The sequence below is a fragment of the Sorex araneus genome, chromosome X, assembly GCF_027595985.1.
Source record: "Sorex araneus isolate mSorAra2 chromosome X, mSorAra2.pri, whole genome shotgun sequence".
NCBI lineage: Eukaryota > Metazoa > Chordata > Mammalia > Eulipotyphla > Soricidae > Sorex > Sorex araneus.
In genome coordinates, this window is record NC_073313.1 from 339,415,033 (window position 1) to 339,433,357 (window position 18,325).

General features: G+C 41.8%; 2 protein-coding genes across 2 annotated transcripts in view; both read left to right on the plus strand.

The window, feature by feature from the left end:
* Nucleotides 1-10,855, plus strand: part of ALLC (allantoicase) — a 28,699-nt gene extending 17,844 nt beyond the window's left edge. The window contains exons 7-11 of the mRNA XM_055123495.1: nucleotides 108-263; nucleotides 743-816; nucleotides 2,310-2,418; nucleotides 7,486-7,610; nucleotides 10,649-10,855. Coding sequence (XP_054979470.1) covers nucleotides 108-263; nucleotides 743-816; nucleotides 2,310-2,418; nucleotides 7,486-7,610; nucleotides 10,649-10,855 — 671 coding nt within the window. The remainder of the gene's footprint in view (nucleotides 1-107; nucleotides 264-742; nucleotides 817-2,309; nucleotides 2,419-7,485; nucleotides 7,611-10,648) is intronic.
* A 2,102-nt stretch (nucleotides 10,856-12,957) lies between these two features.
* Nucleotides 12,958-18,325, plus strand: part of DCDC2C (doublecortin domain containing 2C) — a gene marked incomplete at its 5' end in the record, with an annotated part of 154,517 nt that continues 149,149 nt past the window's right edge. Inside the window, one exon of the mRNA XM_004609419.2 lies at nucleotides 12,958-13,259. Within this exon, the coding sequence (XP_004609476.2) occupies nucleotides 12,958-13,259 (302 nt within the window). The remainder of the gene's footprint in view (nucleotides 13,260-18,325) is intronic.

Genomic DNA, 18,325 nt, shown 5'->3' on the forward strand with positions numbered 1-18,325 from the left:
ATGCATTTGAATAATAGAGCAGGGATGGGTGAAGGGCCCTGTAGTTTGTGATCCTCTAAGAGATACTTTTGAAGAATGAAATAAGAGAGGTATCTTTTCTTTTTCAGATGGTGGAATTGCACGTCTTAGAGTATATGGTATTGGACAAAAAGACTGGACTCTATCTGACCCCAAAGAACCATTGGATCTGGTGGCCATTTCTGCTGGGGGTGCCTGTGTAGGATTTAGTAATGCACTCTGTGGACACCCAAACAATATCATAGGTGAGTTGATATTCTAGGTACTGGATTTTATTTTTGGGAAGTCTGGGCACTGGAATTAAATATTCCACTATGATATAATAGTGGAATTATACCATATATACCATAGTGGAATATTATACCATAGTGGAATAGTGGTATTCCATTATAAATAATTCACAAGGATGGAGTCATATCAAAAATTGGAAGTATGGATGAGATTATTTGTCCATAAATGCAGGAGTTGATGTCTCTATGAAACGAAGTAAATCATTAGCAGTCTTTATAATATTGACTAAAGCAGTTGATATAAAAGGAGTTTATAAAGCAGTTGATATAAAAATATTTGCTAACCTGATGACTCTATGTAAATTACTGAACCAGTGACTTTTGTAATGATAATTTAGCAAGACTTAAGTGCATAGGACCTACAATTCAATGATATATTTTCTTACACTAAAATAAAATCATATGTAACCTCACTAAATTATATTCTTTTGTAGGAGTTGGCAAGGGAAAGTCTATGGCAGATGGTTGGGAGACTGCAAGAAGGGTGGACAGACCCCCAATTTTAAAGGCAAGAAGCTAAAAATAGCGATGGTTTAGAGTTTTTACAGAAAGTAAAGTTTTTTTTTCCACATCTAGGAAACACTTGCTTTGGAAATCTCTTAATCATTTCTTAAATCCTTATTATTTTTCTACACGTCCCGAATTCCCTGCTGCTGCCAGTTACTTTCATGCCCTCTTGAATATTGTCATGAAGAAATAGAAGGGAGTTTACTTTGCACATACCGCCAACACAGGCTTGATCCCAGCATCTCATGTGGTCCCGAGCACTGCCAGGAGTGATTCCTGAGTGCAGAGCTAGGAGTAACCCTGAGCATTTCTGGGCATGGTTACCAAACAAACAAGCAAATGAAATAAATAAATAAATAAATAAATAAATAAATAAATAAGAGAAGCTACAATTTTAATAGTGCTGGAGCGAGAGCACAGAGGGTAGGGCATTTGCTTTGCATGCGGCCCACCCAGGTTCAATTCCTCCACCCCTCTCGGAGAGCCCGGCAAGCTACAAAGAGTATCCTGCCCACATGGCAGAGCCTGGCAAACTACTTGTGACATATTGGATATGCCAAAAACAGTAACAACAAGTCTCACAATGGAGACGTTACTGGTGCCCACTTGAGCAAATTGATGAACAATGGGATAATATATAGAATTCATGAATAAATTTGTTGTTCTGAGAAAAATTTCTAGTCCTTTTTAATGTCTGCATATCGCTGGATGCGAACACTGTGGATTGTGACAGGGAACTGTAGAGATGGTTTAACTGGTTTAATTTGGTCAGTAGAAAACTTGAGAGAAGGAAATTAAAAAGGCAAAGGAAACCAAACACCTTTACTTTGTAAAATCCTACTAGAAACTGAATTATTGACACTCTTCGGAGATTAGTTTCTTGTCACCTAAACATCCCAGTCAAATGAATAAGAGCTCTTTGCCAGAAATTAAGGGTTGAAACTAAGATCATATAAGTTCATGGTATAGATTTGACCACGAATGTAACTACTTTGAGAGGTGAAACCAAACTTATTATGAGATCAATGCACTGATAGATTAGTCAGGGACCTATTTGATGTATGGAATTACACATAAAATGATAAGTGTGACAAGAATCATGTTAGAAATTTATAGACATGTAAGAAATATTCAATAAACCACAAAGAAATGACAGCAGTGAGATGATTGATATACAAAGTAATTTACGAATCAACTCACAGGAAATTCTTTTGTAGTGAAACATATAGACATATCAGAAATGTAATATGTCAACAGTCTTCTTTTTCTGTTTGAAATTTCTTAATTTTAGGCACCATAACTTTCATTACTGCTATCGATGGGGTTTCATGCATACTATGTTCTTACACCACACCCTCCACCTGCCCCTCCCTATTTCCGTTATGGTCAGCTCATTCTGTAGCACAGACACATTTTTAACTTGCTGGTTTTCAGAAATGGATTATTGAAAGATACTAAGTTGACCTATCTTTATTCATATTTCCTGAATTCTAGAATGACGAGAATGGCATCCTCCTTGCTCAGGGTTGTGAGTGGGCAGTTTTCCGATTGGCACATCCAGGTGTAATAACTCAAATTGAGATTGATACAGACCATTTCAAAGGTAAATGCGAAGCTATTAGAAAGTGCATGATAATTGTCATGCTGGTTATAAAGATAACATGGTCCTGTGAGGGTAAAACTCAGGACAGATTCAAAACATGACTCTTAAGAGGTTGTCTGATGCTGTAAGCCTCCTTACTGTGGAGTCTCTGAATCACATTTGGAAAGAGTCTTTGAAGTAATCCCTGGTTAAATCTTGAGAAGAATTAGAGTGGGGACATTTACTCACATGAAAGGGGTCCTAAGGGAAATGTCTGGCGTGACCATCATCATCCCCGTTGATCGTCGAATTTCTCGAGCGGTCTCAGTAATGTCTCTATTCATCCTAGCCCTGAGATTTTAGAAGCCTCTACTCATCCTTCCCAACAATATTGGAGGATCTTTCAGGGTCAGGGGAATGAGACCCATCATTGGTACTGGTTTTGGTATATGAATAAGCCACAGGGAGTTTTCCAGGCTCTCTCATGCAGGCAGAAAACTCTCGGTAGTTTGCCAGGTTCTCTGAAAGGGAAAACTAGGCTATAATCTGGGAGCTTGGTTTTATAGTCTCTGGATGTTGGCCAGTGATGGGATTACACGGTGCAGTTTCTGGGTGTGACCGCCTAGCTACTAGAAAATGGGGGACCTGGGTGGAAGAGGCCCAGTCCCAATCCGAGCAGGCTTGGAGATCTCAACCCCTGATTCCACACACCTGGGTTCCTCTGCCGGTTCCTTCATGCATGAGGCTCATCTGAACGTGTGGAGGGGGGCCTTGAGCATGGCTGTGGCTGGGTTCTGAAGGTCTTTGGCTTTGGGGGCTCTGCTCTGGGCGGGAAGGGAAACTCAACCCACCCTCTCGGAGGGGCCCGGGTGAAGACAGCCAGATGCGGGGGCAAGAGACTCTGCGTCGCTCTCTTCCAGGAGCTTGGTTTTATAGTCTCTGGATGAGACAGAGTCTCTTGCCCTTGGTAAGCTACCTGTTGCGTATTTGACATGCCAAAAACAGTAACAACAAGTCTCACAATGGAGACGTTACTGGTGCCTGCTCGAGGAAATTGATGAACAACGCGATAACAGTGCTACTTTTTTTTGGTCACGGCTAGTGATATTCCTGGTGATAATACCAGTTTACTCCTAGAGGGTTCATGGGCACGTTAAGTAGTGATGGGGTATAGTAATTTTTCATATCAAGTTCAGAAACTTTGACACTATTGTAACTACCAAACTATAATAAAGTAATAAAAATAGACACGAATACTAAAATCTATCAAAAAGTTAAATGTATCAAAACTTATGCATACACAGACCATATGTGGCACCATATGCAGGCAAAAGAAGTATAGAAAAATGCTATTGGAAAACTTGGTTAAAAGTAGGCTCTTAGTAATTAAGTTTTTGGGGTATGCATTTTATTTTTGTTCATGGAGACTGAATTTCTTTTTTAAAAAAAATTGACGTGAGATAGTTACAAAGCTTTCATGTTTGAATTTCAGTCATACAATGATCAAACACCCATTCCTCTACACCAATGCCCCCAGTATACTACCCCCCTTCCCTCTACCCCTCCCCATGCCTCTATGGCAGACGGTTTTCCCCATAATCTCTCTCTGCTTTTAGGCATTATGGTTTATGATATAGATACTGAGAGGCTATCATGTTTGGTTCTTTACCTACTTTCAGTACACATCTCTCGAACGATTCCTCCAACCATCATTGACTTAGTGATCCCTTTTCTATTACAGTTGCCTTATCCCCCAGCTCATGAGACAGACTTCCAACTATGGAGCAATATTCCTGGTGCTTGTGTCTACTGTCTTTGGGTATCAGTCTCATATTATGTTATTTTATATTCCAAAAATGAGTGCAGTCATTCTATGTCTGTACCTCTTTTAAAAAATATGTATTAGTGAATCACTGTGAGGTACAGTTACAGACTTTCAAACTTTCGTGCTTGTACTTCAGTCATACAATGCTCCAGTACCCATCCCTCCACCAGTGTCCATTCTTCACCACTGATGATACCAGTATCCCTCCCACCCCCCCCCACCCCATCCTCCCCAACCCACCCCACGTCTATGGCAGGACATTCCCTTTTGTTCTCTCTCTTTTTTGTTTCTCTCTTTCTAACTCATTTTACTTAGCATGATAGTCTCCATTACATCCACTTATAAGCAAATTTCATGACTTCATCTTTCCTAACAGCTGCCTGGTATTCCATTGTGTAGATGTACCAAAGTTTCTTTAACCAGTTGTCTGTTCTCGGGCACTTGGGTTGTTCAAAGATTCTGGCTATTGTGATCAGTGCTGCAATGAACATACAGGTGCAGAGGTCATTTCTACTGTGCTTTTTTGCACCCTCGGGATATAGTCCCAGAAGCAGGTCATATGGAAGCTCAATTTCTAGTTTTTGAAGGAATGTCCATATTGTTTTCCAAAAAGGCTGGACCAGTCAGCATTCCCACCAACAGTGAAAGAGCATCCCTTTCTCCCCAAATCCACACCAACACTGGTTGTTTTTGTTCTTTTGAATGTGTACCAGTCTCTGTGGTGTAAAATGATATCTCACTGTTGTTTTGATTTACATCTCCCTGATGATTAGGGATGTAGAGTGTTTTTTTCATGTGCCTTTTGGCAATTTGTATTTCTTGAGGAAGCTTCTATTCATTTGTTCTTCCCATTTTTATGATGGTGTTGGAGGTTTTTCCTTGTACAATTCTACTAGTGTCTTGTATATCCTGGATATTAACCCTTTAGCAAATGGTTATTGAATAAATATTCCTTCCCATTCCATGGGCTCTCTCTGTATTTTGGTCACTGTTTCTTTTGAGGTGCAGAAGCTTCTTAGTTTAATGTAGTCCCATTTGTTTATGTTTGTTTCCACTTGCTTGGTCAGTGGTGTTTCATCCTTAAAGATGCTTTTAGCTTCAATGTCATGGAGGATTCTGCCTACATTTTCTTCCATGTATCTTATGGATTCAGGTCTGATATTGAAGTCTTTAATCCAACTTGACCTGACTTTTGTGCCTGGTATTAGACAGAGGTCAGAGTTCATTTTTTTCTTTTGCAAGTGGCTGGGATGACTGAATTTGTAATAGTATCTCTAGCCAATGATTCTCTATATTAATAATGTAAAATCACTGTTTATTTTTGTGAGGTGTAGTTTAGTTAAAACAAGTAACAACTGTAAATTTAGATAGCAAGGCATCTCAAACCACAGTGTTATGTGCCGTGCCCAAGTTTCAGATCCCTAATTTAGGAAAGACCCAGTTCCACACACAATAATGCAAAAGCAAAGGAACTTTATTATTATCCCGAGCCAGCTCTAACTCGAGCTAGGGTCCAAGTCTCATCCAACACAGAGGAGTCTTGACAAGGACCCCGACTCCAAATTACAAGCAGTTTATATAGGGTTCAGTTAAGAAGTGGTTTATATTGGTCTATTTTTAGCATTGCCCTATAACAACAGTGCTCAGCAATTAGATAGCAGGTACCAGTGATAGTTCGGGGTTCTTTCCAAGAAGGGTGCGGTGACCCCTCATGACTGTTCAGATCCAACTGCCCAGTTTCTTATCCAGGTGAATTACTGAATTGGAAGTTAACCAGAAACTGCAAATCCTGCTTTGGGGAAACAAAAAGTGAGGCCTAGCTGAGACTGTTAGCTGCACCTTGTCATGGCTGCTGAGGAGCCTGCTTTGGGCCTCACACATGGATGAACTGCTATTGGCCCCTAAGGAGTTTTCTTTTTTCTTTTTTTTGCTTTTTGGATCACACCTGGCAATGTGGTGATGCACAGGGGTAACTCCTGGCTCTGAACTCAGGAATTACCCCTAGCTGTGCTCAGGGAACCATATGGGATGCTGGGAATCGAACCCGAGTCAACTGCGTGCAAGGCAAATGCCCTACTCACTGTGCTATCGCTCCAGCCCAGGATCTTTCTTTTATAATATATTTAATATATTGTAGTTATGGGAATGAAGGGATGCACCAACATCCGCCTCAGAGTATCAAATATACAATAATTAATATATAACTGTACACAGGTATGTACATATGGGAAGCAAAGACCAATCTATATAGTGTCTTCCTCCTGAATCCTTTAGGTTTTCATGAGCACCCTAGTCAGAAGCATCCTTGCCCCTTTGGATCTTGCAGTTTCAAGCAATGAACCATGAAGAGACATGTGGACAATTACTTTTATCTTTATCAGAGTTCCTGTTAGCAAACCCTGCCCTGTTGACTTTTGTCTTGAGAGGGTAGGGGGATCCCTTATAGATGTTTTCACAAAGAATGTAGAATCTTCTTATAAAGGTTTTCTATAACTGTTTCTCAGTCCTCATCCTGACTTGGTTTCCTTTCTCTGGTTCTTCTTTCTTACCATTTGGCCTCATAGTTTTAGCCTGTGGCCCTCTTTTAAATGACTTTTAAATGATTTTCACCTCTTGCCCTCTTGGAATTTTTTTGGGATATTTTGAGGTAAGCATTGATTACTGATTGAGAAACATTGCTCTAACCCAGTGGACACATGATTTCTAAAAAATTCCAAAGAATTTTAGAATTTCCTAAAGAAAAAAAACTTGAGATTGTATATTTTTCACCTAGCAATCCTTGAACACCTAGAATGCTTGATTGGTGCTAAGCACTTGTTAACTAGGCTTAGTATTTCTTCTTTTATTGTCACATTATGAATATGATGCCATAAGGGAAATATTTTCCAGCTTCATAATAGTTTCGGATGAGCCACTCAGCAATATACAAGTAATTAAATCTGAAAGGAAGCTTGAAAAGTATATTCAACTGCAAAAGTAAACTGCCTTAAATTCAAACACTGGTGTGCCAGGTCCATAAATATATGTTGTATCATTTTGATTCATCAGAAAAACAAATTCTTTATTCCATGGAGTAATCTATCTCATGACAAATGGATGTGTTCCTTCTCTCATTCACTTCTGACCTTTGCTATTGTTTGTAAAGAACACACAATTTGTTCTTTGATGGGTTTTGAACCTGATTAAAAATAAAGCTCTCAATATCCCATGAACAAAGCTGAACTTAAATGGAGAAAGTAATTAAAAACAATTTGTTCTTATAGGCAATTCTCCTGATAGTTGTAAACTGGACGGTTGTGTCTTGACCACTCATGAGGAGGAAATCATGATGAAACGAAAGTGGATTCTTCCAGTCCACAAGTGGAAGCCACTGCTCCCAATCACAAAGGTTAGTCAGGCACAGAGGCCGTCAGACACTCTGCAGCTGGTCTTAGACTTGATCCACTGCACTTGGATTTATTTTGGAATAACTCTGATACAACTCCAAGACTTCTCACTTTAACATGAAAGTGAAAATTTGATTCATCAGAAAAACAGAAAATTTTCACTTTCATGTTAAGATTGCACCACACATATACTATTTAACATTTTTTTTTTGCCTTCTACCTTACAACCCAGCGAATGTGGTGTGCTACTCAGTATATAAGTAGCAGGAATTCTAATTTTTTTTTAATTCTTTTATTGATTCACCATGTGGAAAGTTACAAAGCTTTCAGGTTTAAGTCTCAGTTATACAATGTTCAAACACCCATCTCTTCACCAGTGCACATATTCCACCACCAAGAATCACGATATACCTCCCCCATTCCCCCCACCTCCCCAGATCCCCCCCATGTGTAACTGGTAAATTTCACTTTACTTTCACTTTACTTTGATTGCATTCAATATTTAAACAAAAAAATTCACTATTATTGATTTGGAGTTTCTCCCCCCTAAAGTCAATCTGCTGAAAAGAAAGCATTTGGTAATTTGTTTTCCATTGCTGAGAATGAAGAGATATGAGGTCAGGAGGCCGCACTAGCAGCAGCATAGTTTTGGATTTCTGTATTTTAGTATTTTAGTAACTAAGTCCAGAGAAATGTCCGCCAGGAATCGCAACATTGTAAGCTTGTACCTCTCAGCTACTTTATATTCCACATATGAGTGTGATCTTTCTATGTCTGTTTCTTTCTTTCTGACTCATTTCACTCAGCATGATACTTCCCATGTTGATCCACTTATATGCAAATTTCATGACTTCATGTTTTCTGACAGCTACATAGTATTCCATTGTGTAAATATACCAGAGTTTCTTTAGCCAATCATCTGTTTTCGGGCACTCTGGTTTTTTCCATATTGTGGCTATTGTGAACAGAGCGGCAATGAACATGGAAATGCAGATGTCATCTCTACTATACCTTTTTGCCTCTCTGGGATATATTACCAGGAGTGGTATTGCTGGGTCAAATGGGAGCTCAATTTCTAACTTTTTGAGAATCGTCCATATTGTTTTCCAAAAGGGCTGAACCAGTTGGCATTCCCACCAGCAGTGAAGGAGAGTCCCTTTCTCCCCACATCCATGCCAACACCGGTTGCTTTTGTTTTTTGGTATGTGGGCCAGTCTCTGTGGTGTGAGATGATATCTCATTGTTGTTTTGATCTGCATCTCCCTGATGATTAGTGATGTTGAACATTTTCTCATGTGCCTCTCAGCCATTCGGATTTCTTCTTTGGAAAAGTTTCTGTTCATTTCATCACCCCATTTTTTGATCAGGTTGGCAGTTTTCTTCTTGTGGAGTTCAACCAGTGCATTGTATATCCTTGTTATCAACCCTTTATCAGATGGGTACTGCATAAATATCCTTTCCCATTCTGTAGACTGTCTTTGTATTTTGGTCACTGTTTCTTTTGAGTTGCAGAAGCTTCTTAGTTTGAGATAGTTCCATTTATTTATCTTTGTTTTCACTTGTTTGGCCAGTGGTGTGTCAGCTTTGAAGATACCTTTGGCTTCAATGTCGTGGAGGGTTTTGCCGACCTTATCTTCAATGTACCTTAGGGATTCTGGTCTGATGTTGAGGTCTTTAATCTATTTTGATCTGATTTTTGTACATGGTGATAGATGGAGGTCGAAGCCCATTTTTTTGCATGTAGCTGTCCAGTTTTGCCAGCACAATTTGTTAAACATGCTTTCCTTGCTCCACTTCACATTTCTTGCTCCCTTATCAAAGATTAGATGATCATATATTTGGGGGTGTATGTCAGAGTATTCAACCCTGTTCCATTGGTCTGCAGCTCTGCCTTTGTTCCAGTACCATGCTGTTTTAATGACTACCGCTTTGTAGTAGAATTGGAAGTTGGGGAGGTTGATTCCTCCCATTTTCTTTTTCCTATTTAACATTTTAACAATGATTTTTTAAAGATATTCATTTAGAAAGTTCTTATTAATGCAGCTGATTTTTAATGTTTTGTTTTAAGCTATTTTTAAAAAAATGTACAAAGACTATATATAGGAAAGGTTGTTTTTGTGTGTTGACTTTTAGAAGGGGTAACTAGCCTATGAAAAGTTAAACAGTAAGTCAACCTGTGAGGTGGGTGCTGAGATTGCTCTAGGAGGGTATTTTTGGGCCAGGGAGAGGGTACAGGGGCTAGATACCTTGGCTTATCCCAAGAACCACACGGTTCTCCTAACGTTCACTTCCAGGCTATGCCCCAGGAAGTCTGTGAGCACTGCAGGGTGACCTGCATAACCTCCTCCAGGGCCCCCAAAATGTAGCCTCCCTGGCTTCTCGTATTGAATCACTGGCCCAGTTGGCTGAGAATTGCAAGGAGTGACCTTGAGGTTCCCAAGCACTGCTTCAGCCCCTCCCCCCCAAAGAGTTTTCTTTGAGCTAGTAAGAAGGAAATATTGTGGATCAGAGCTAGAGATGGAAGAGCAGTGACAGCTTCTGGGAGATTCCAACACTCCCACTTATCTTTTTCTTATCAGCTTCTCCACTTTATCAACCATCAGGTACAACAGATAACTCAGGGACCTGAGAATTCAAGTCTGTATTATTTGGCACCCTGCTAGCAAATTTCTGTGGTAGCACTGCAGCACTGTCATCCTGTTGTTCCTTGATTTGCTTGAGCGAGCATCAGTAACGTCTCCATTGTGAAACTTGTTGTTACTGTTTTTGGCATATTGAATTCACCACGGGTAGCTTGCCAGGCTCTGCTGTGCGAGCGGGATACTCTCAGTAGCTTGCCAGGCTCTCCAAGAGGGATGGAGGAATAGAACCTAGGTCGGCCACATGCAAGGCAAAGGCCCTACCCGCTGTGCTATAAGACAAATTATTATAATTGAATAACTGTAGGCCCTTTAGTCCAAGCAGCTGTCATTGGGTGAAGGAGCCCAGTTGTGCCATCCCTGCATTACGACAAACACCCCTCTGTCTGTCTCTCTTTCAGCTGTCTCCCAACGAGAGCCATTCCTTCAATAGCCTGACCCTGGAGCTCCAGGATGTCATCACTCATGTGAGGTTCACCATTTCCCCGGACGGGGGTGTGAGCCGCCTCAGACTCAAGGGCTACCCCAGCTCCATCTGCCTCCTGCGCCCACGGGAGAAGCCCTTTTTGAGGTTCTCAGTTAAACCAGCGTTCAGAGAAAATCTCTAATCCCACTCAAGAACCATGGATTACTACATGATTACCCAGTCATACTCTTTTTGAAGAGTCTTAAACGTCTGAACCTTCCTGGTGATTAAATAAAGTGGTCCTGTTCATCAACTGATATCTGTGTTTAATGATGCAGAGACGGGCTGCCAGTTTAAAACTGACCAGAGCTTGTAAACGTAACGTGTTCTCTTGAAGGACTAAAAAACAAGATATTAATATTTATGGCATTAATATTCTATACCTTATGTATAAGGGTTCAACAGGTAATACAGAATGTATTGCCATTAAGCCTATCAAAACAATTGAAAATCCATTTTTAAAAACTGAAGTAACATTGCATTATAATATTGTAGTGGCTACAGATGTGCATCTTGAAAAATCAAAACAATGTAGGCGATTTGATGCATACATTGTTCACCAATAAATCTATTTTTACTATTTATGGTACAGTTGACCCCCTTGCCTACCTCTCACCTCTCTATTTGACTAACCATTTATTTTTTGTTTTTTCATTTTAAAATTGAGGTCCTATGGTTTATAATGCTATTAATAATATTTTATAATACACATATCTTTGATCTTTTAGTATAAAAGTTTACAGTTTACATTTTATTCAATACTAAAACCAAAAAGCCCCATCAAAAAATGGGTAGAGAAGTTGAGCAGTCTTCTTCAGAGAAGGTGCATAGATAGCAAATAGGAGTATGAAAAAATGTGTATCACTACAGAACTAACAGAGAAGTGAAAATCAAAATGACAGAGATATTGCCTCATAACAGTAAGAATGGCCTATATTAAAAAGGGTGGAAACAAGTATGCTGGCTGAGGTGTGGAGAAAAAAAGAAATTCTCTTTCACCGTGGAATGTAAATTGGCTTAACCTCTATGGAAATCAATATGAAGATGTCTTAAAAAGTTAAAAACAGAGTCACCCTATAATTCGGTAATATCACACCTTGTTATCTATCCCAAGAACATAGAGTTATTATTCAAAATGATGTGTGTATTTCTATGATCATTGCAGTGCTTCTTATAATAATCAAGACCTGAAAACAACCTAAGTGCCCAACAATAAATGAGCGGATAAAGAAATAATCTTATTGATATACAACAGAATATTACTCATTTATAAAAATGATAAAAATTTATATTTTGTCACAACTTGGATGGAACTGGAGGGTATCATATAAAGCAAAATTAGTCAGGAGAAAAAGACTTTAACTAGATGATCTCATCATATATAGTAGATAGAAACAAAGCAAAGGGAACATCTTTCCATGTACCTGTGTGCCAGCTGCATGCCTCCGTTGAAGAAGTGTGTTTGAAGGAGAAGCTATGCCCATTTAAAAATAATTTTTTGGTTGATTTATGAATTCTTCGTATATTTCGGATACTATTCCATGTCAGATATACGTTGAAAAATGCGTGACTAGCGCTGTTCGTTCTTTCCGCCCGAGGAGAGGCCTGCAGACACAGAATACCAGAATGCCAGTGAGCTATTCAAGCACAGTTGTTCTTCCCTCAAAGGAAGGTGCATTCCGAATGCTGAAGTGTGTAGACACCAGCTCCTGCTCTTCACCTGACAGTGCGTCCTCGGGGCAGTTTTGGCTGGTAATGACCAGGACGACCCTCTGCCCCCACCCACCGTAGCCCCTGGCCCCTTCAGCGCCGGAGGCAAGAAGATGGGAGGGGAGGAACCCCGTGCAGGTGGGTCCTTGGCACGCTCCGTTCCTGCCACACTCGCAGGAGGCTGTCTTCCTCCCTCTCCATCTCCCCTCTTTGCCTGGCTCTTTTTCTCTGTCTCCCCTGTTGCGGGGAGGGCATGCCCGCCTCTTCTTTTCCCTTCCACCATGGGGGGTGGGTTCATCTCCCCGCAACTCTTCCGGAGAGGCTGGTGTCTGGCTGTGGTCACAATCACAGGGGTCGCGTCAGCGCGCAGGAGGCCAGAAGAGCGGCCCCCACCCCCCCGCGTCACAGCTGCGCCCTGGCTGGAGCGCGGCGTCGGTGGCCGTGCTGGTGGCTTCTCGGTGGTCGCGCCGTCCGCGCCGTCCCACGTGGCAGAAGTGAGAGAAGCGCCGGTGGCAGCACGGAGGGCACATGCGGGGCTCCGATCAGCCTCTGGGCACGCGCAAGTCCTACTCGCTGGTGGACACCACGCCTGCCAAGACCATCCTGGTGTACCGCAATGGGGACCAGTTTTACGTGGGCAAGAAGTTCGTGCTTTCACGGCGCCGCGTGGCCACCTTCGAGGTGCTGCTGGAGCAGCTGACCCAGCAGGTAGAAGTGCCTTTCGGGGTGCGGCGCCTTTACACCCCCACGCGTGGGCGCCGGGTGCTGGAGCTGGAATCCCTGCGGAGCGGCGGCAAGTATGTGGCGGCCGGCAGAGAACGCTTCAAGAAGCTGGAGTAAGTGTCTACCTGACCCTCCTCAGCACTCAGGGCTCCCCGATTGCAGCCACAGCGAGGACACACTGTGTGCACCCTGAGGTCCGGGGGTGGGGGCGGTGGGGGACTTCCCTGTCACCCAAGCCAACTCATCTGTTCTCACCTGTTGTCCATCAAAGAGAGATGAGGGCTTGGCCTCATCCTGAGGCTGAGGGTGCTCGCCTCCCTTTTATCAGATGCAGGCAACACGTACCCATTGTGTGCCAGGCCGTGTACCGGTGAGCAAAGGGAATGAAATCCCTGCACACCCCAGCACACAGTTCTAAGGGAAGAGTAGGTTACCTACATGCAAGAACCCTGGGAAAGAGAGTGGCAGCTCTGTGGTTCTCTTCTGCGGAAGTTGCTTTTGCAAAGAGGGTTTAGTCTACTCTGAGCACCCTGTTTTAAACACACAAACACACACACACACACACACATCCTAAACTGTTTAACAAGACAATAGTTATGTGAGGACTCTCAGCACCCTGTTTTATTTTATTTTATTTTATTTTATTTTATTTTTTTGCTTTTTGGGTCACACCCGGCGATGCACAGGGGTCACTCTTGGCTCATGCATTCAGGAATCACCCCTGGCGGTGCTCAGGGGACCATATGGGATGCTGGGATTCGAACCCGGGTCGGCCGCGTGCAAGGCAAACGCCCTACCCGCTGTGCTATCACTCCAGCCCCCTATTTTATTTTATAGAGTGATAGCACAGTGGGTAGGGCGTTTGCCTTGCACGCGGTTGACCCGGGTTCGATTCCTCCTTCCCTCTCAGAGACCCTGGCAAGCTATCGAGAGTATCCCACCCGCACGGCAGAGCCTGGCAAGCTACCCGTGGCGTATTTGATATGCCAAAAACAGTAATAACAAGTCTCACAATGGAGACATTACTGGTGCCCACTTGAGCAAATCAATGAACAATGGGACTACAGTGCTACAGTGCCATTATTATTATTATTATTATTATTATTTTGCTTTTTGCATCACACCCGGCAATGGACAGGTGTTACTTCTGGCTCTGCACTCAGGAATTACTCCTGGCGGTGCTCAGGGGACCATATGGGATGCTGGGAATCGAACCTGGGCCGGCTGCATGCAAGGCAAACAGCCTACTCACTGAGCACCCAGTTTTAAACACACAGACACAGACACACATACACACACAGACACAGACACACACACACACACACACACATACACCCCAAGCTGTTTAACAGGACAATGATTGTGTGAGGACCCAGGTAAAGAGGATATCAGAATACGTGAGTCAAATATCTAGAACCACTTTGATGTTTATTGTTGATATCTGGGGACATACTTTGGGAGGTAAGATAAGAATCAGGCCTGCTTTGCCCCTTCCTTGGGTTATTCCAAACTCTTGTGGAGTACCAAAGTCATACATTTTTTCTGTGAGTGTATTCACTAACATGTATACTTGGTCCACTTTGCTGCTGTTTCTCCATCTAAGGGTGCTGTACAGATGACCAGTGTGCTGGGACCTCAGAGATCCTGGCACTGGAAGCCATAGGCCTCCTGTACTTTCTCCGGATACTAACTACAGGGGCAGATAAATAAATCCCCTCCCCCTTGTTTGTGAGATCTGGGTGTTGAGCTGCTGGTGATGATGGGGGGGGGCGGGGAGGGTTGGTCAGATTCCCCTAGAGGTAGGTTTGTATGTGAATGTCAGGGCCTTTGCGCACGCCATTAGGAAACTGATTAGCCCGTATTTAGGCGATCTTTGGGGACTCACTCAAAAGGTCAGTTTTTGTTTAGGCTGGTGCTGGTAGTGTAATTCCTTGGGTTCTCTTTGCATATACAATCAATCTGTTTCTGTTAAGATTCTTATCCTCAGGCAGTCAAGATTGAAAGCAGAGGATTGGAGAGAGAAGATGGTCAAATTTTGTAGTGTAATTTGAGAAAAATGAAGGGAAGGCGGGGAAGTTGGAGAATCGGGAATCCTTAAGTAAGAAGACTGGAGGAGCATGAGACAGCTTCTCTTTTTATATTCTTTCTTACGAGGTGGCATAACTGAGCTCTCTGCGCTGGGTTTAGATGTACCAAGGGGAAAGTAAAGGGGCTGGAGAAGAGTAGGACGTTTAAAGGATGATCCTCTGTGTATCCTGGGTGCATGTTCTGTATCCAGTCTCAGGAATTTTCCTCCAGGGCCATTCTTTCTGATCATACATTGTCTAGTTTCCTTCTCTCCCTAGATTGCTGTATCATTTACATTTCATCCTTTCTTCCAACTGATACCTCAGTCTTCTTATAATTTCAAATTTCTAGGTAATTGTCATTATAAAAGCACTTGATATTTTTTGGTTTTGGTTTTGGGCTGCACTTGGTGTTTCTCAGGGTTTTACTCCTGGCTCTGTACTCAGAAATCACTCAGGATCCCTGAGCCAGAATTAACGAGGCGCTACTGAGTGTGGCCCCCAAACCAAACCAAAACAGTCACTGTCATCCTGTTGCTCATCGATTTGTTCGAGCGGGCACCAGTGACGTCTCTCATTGAGAGACTTATTGATACTGTTTTTGGCATATCCAATATGCATGGGTAGCTTGCCAGGCTCTGCCTCGCGGGCGAGATACTCTCAGTAGCTTGCCGGGCTCTCCGAGAGGGGAGGAGGAATCGAACTCGTGTCAGCCGCGTGAAAGGTGAACGCCCAACAGCTGCGCTATTGCTCCAGCCCAACCAAAACCGTAAATTAAAAAATAAAAAATAAGAAAAGACGCTCAGTTTCTCCACCCCAATATCACTTCTATCACTTGTATCTCTTGTATCACTTGTCATTCCCGTTGCTCATTAATTTGCTCGAGTGAGTGCCAGTAATGTTTCCATTCTTCCCTGTTGTGTGCTAGTGTAGCCCAATGGCATCTGCTCGCTCCAGGAACAGGAAGAGCCTCAAACCATTCATTCAGGGTCTTGATGAGGAAGTCTGACCATCTTGTAGGTGGGCAGCCAGGCATTCTTTTGACGTCCCGTGGAATCCAGTTGGTAATAGCTCTATTCCAGCAGTCGTCTCCAAATTGCATTATGTGTCCAGGCCATCTGATTTTCGACACCTTGGCAAATGAGACAGCGTCCCTGATTCTCGATCATCGATGGAGGTTGGAACCCCAGATTCCTTCTCTCACTTGAGTGAAACGTGATACTCCAAGCATAGCTCTTTCGATTCCTCTTTGGGGACCCCCCAAATATACAAAAGTAAATACAAAATGGATTAAAGGCCTCTATGTAAGACCTGAAGTCATAAATGACATAGGCTAACTGGGGATAGGTTTCACTAGTGTTGGTGTTAGGGACTAAACCTCAGTAGGGAAATGAGATTGAATATAATTAGGACTACATTAAATGGAAAAGTTTTCATGCAGTGAAAAAAATATAAGTAGAATGAAAGTCTCTCAAACTCTAAACTTGCCATTTTCTAATTTATAGATTGGAAATTCCATTTCTTTTATTTCCTTTATAAAAATTGAAAATTCACTCATAGTTTTACATGTATATATATGCAGAATTTTTCAAAAATGTGGAAGACTGAAAAAAAAATATATAAAAAAGTCACTCACTATCCCACTTACCAGCTAAAACCATTCTTAACTTTGAGGAGCATATATTTTTGGTGTTCTTTCTGTTGCAGGACTATTTTTCTCTGGCTTGCTATGTAGGTCACACATCAGATTTACAGCTATAGAATATCTTAAAATATTTTCCCTTTGTACCTGTTATTGTGATTTTGTGTATGTGTGTATGTGTGTGTGTGTGTGTGTTTGTGTTTTGGGGCCACACCTGGTGATGGCTTGCTCCTGACTCTGCACTCAGTGATTATTCCTATCAGAGCTTGGGGCACCATAAGCAATGCTGGGGATTGAACCCTGGTTGAACACATGCAGGCAAGTGCCTTACCTGCTGTACTATCTCTCTGGTCTTAGCATTTAGTATTTTAACTTTTCTTTGTTTAATAATTTCTTAACAATAGAATTCTAGAAGGATAGCTTTATACTTTTAGACCTATCACATTATCAAATTTATAGTTGTGTTCTACTATCAAAAAGATGCCTCTATCCATTCTTCTCATCCTTTCATCTTTCCCTCAATTTAGAAGTCAGTTTTTTCTTTTTAACCAGTTGGTTTGCTTGAGTTATAGTCCACATTATGAATAAAACCATCTGGTCATGTTTTCATCACTGATTTATTTTTACCTGGCACAATCACTTCAAATTTTATCTATTTTGTCTCCAAAGAAACAATTTCATCACTTTAATGGCAGAATATTATTCCACTAGTATATATATCACACTTATTTATCCAGTTATTTGTCAATGGGTTAATTTGATTCCAGATTTTTGCTATTTTTGAATAATGCTGCTGGGACACAGTCATGCAAATGTCTTGAATGTCTAATATTTTGAACAGTGTTTTACTGTCCTATAAATGAATGCCTCAGTGTGGTATCACGGACTCGTGTTATTTCTATTTATTTTTTTGTGGGGAGGGTGATGCAGGAGGTGTGGTAGCAGTCTCTGTCTATGTTTCCCAGATTCTTCAGTGTTTTCATTCTTAAAAGTATTTAGTAATAAAGATGCTTAGGCTCATAAATAGATAAGAAAAGCTTACTGAAAAGTAGAAGAAAAACTCCGTAGGGGGAGTGGGAGGGGGAACTTAGTATAGGACTAAGGATGCTTCATCTTCTTCTTTTTTGTGTGTGTGTGTGTGGGGTTTTTATAGGAGAATTGGGTTTGTGTTTCTTATTGAAGTATCAGAAGGTTCCCATCCATTTCCCAAATGTCTTTTTGATATAGGGCGCATTTGTGTAGCTAAGATCAGATGAGCATTTTCATTTTAGTTGGTGGGGATGATCTATTTGAGATCTTTTAGGTTACAGATTTGACCCTCTTTTTTTTTTTTTTTTTTTTTTGCTTTTTGGGTCACACCTGTCAATGCACAGGGGTTACTCCTGGCTCATGCACTCAGGAATTACCCCTGGCAGTGCTCAGGGGACCATATGGGATGCTGGGAATCGAACCCGGGTCGGCCGCGTGCAAG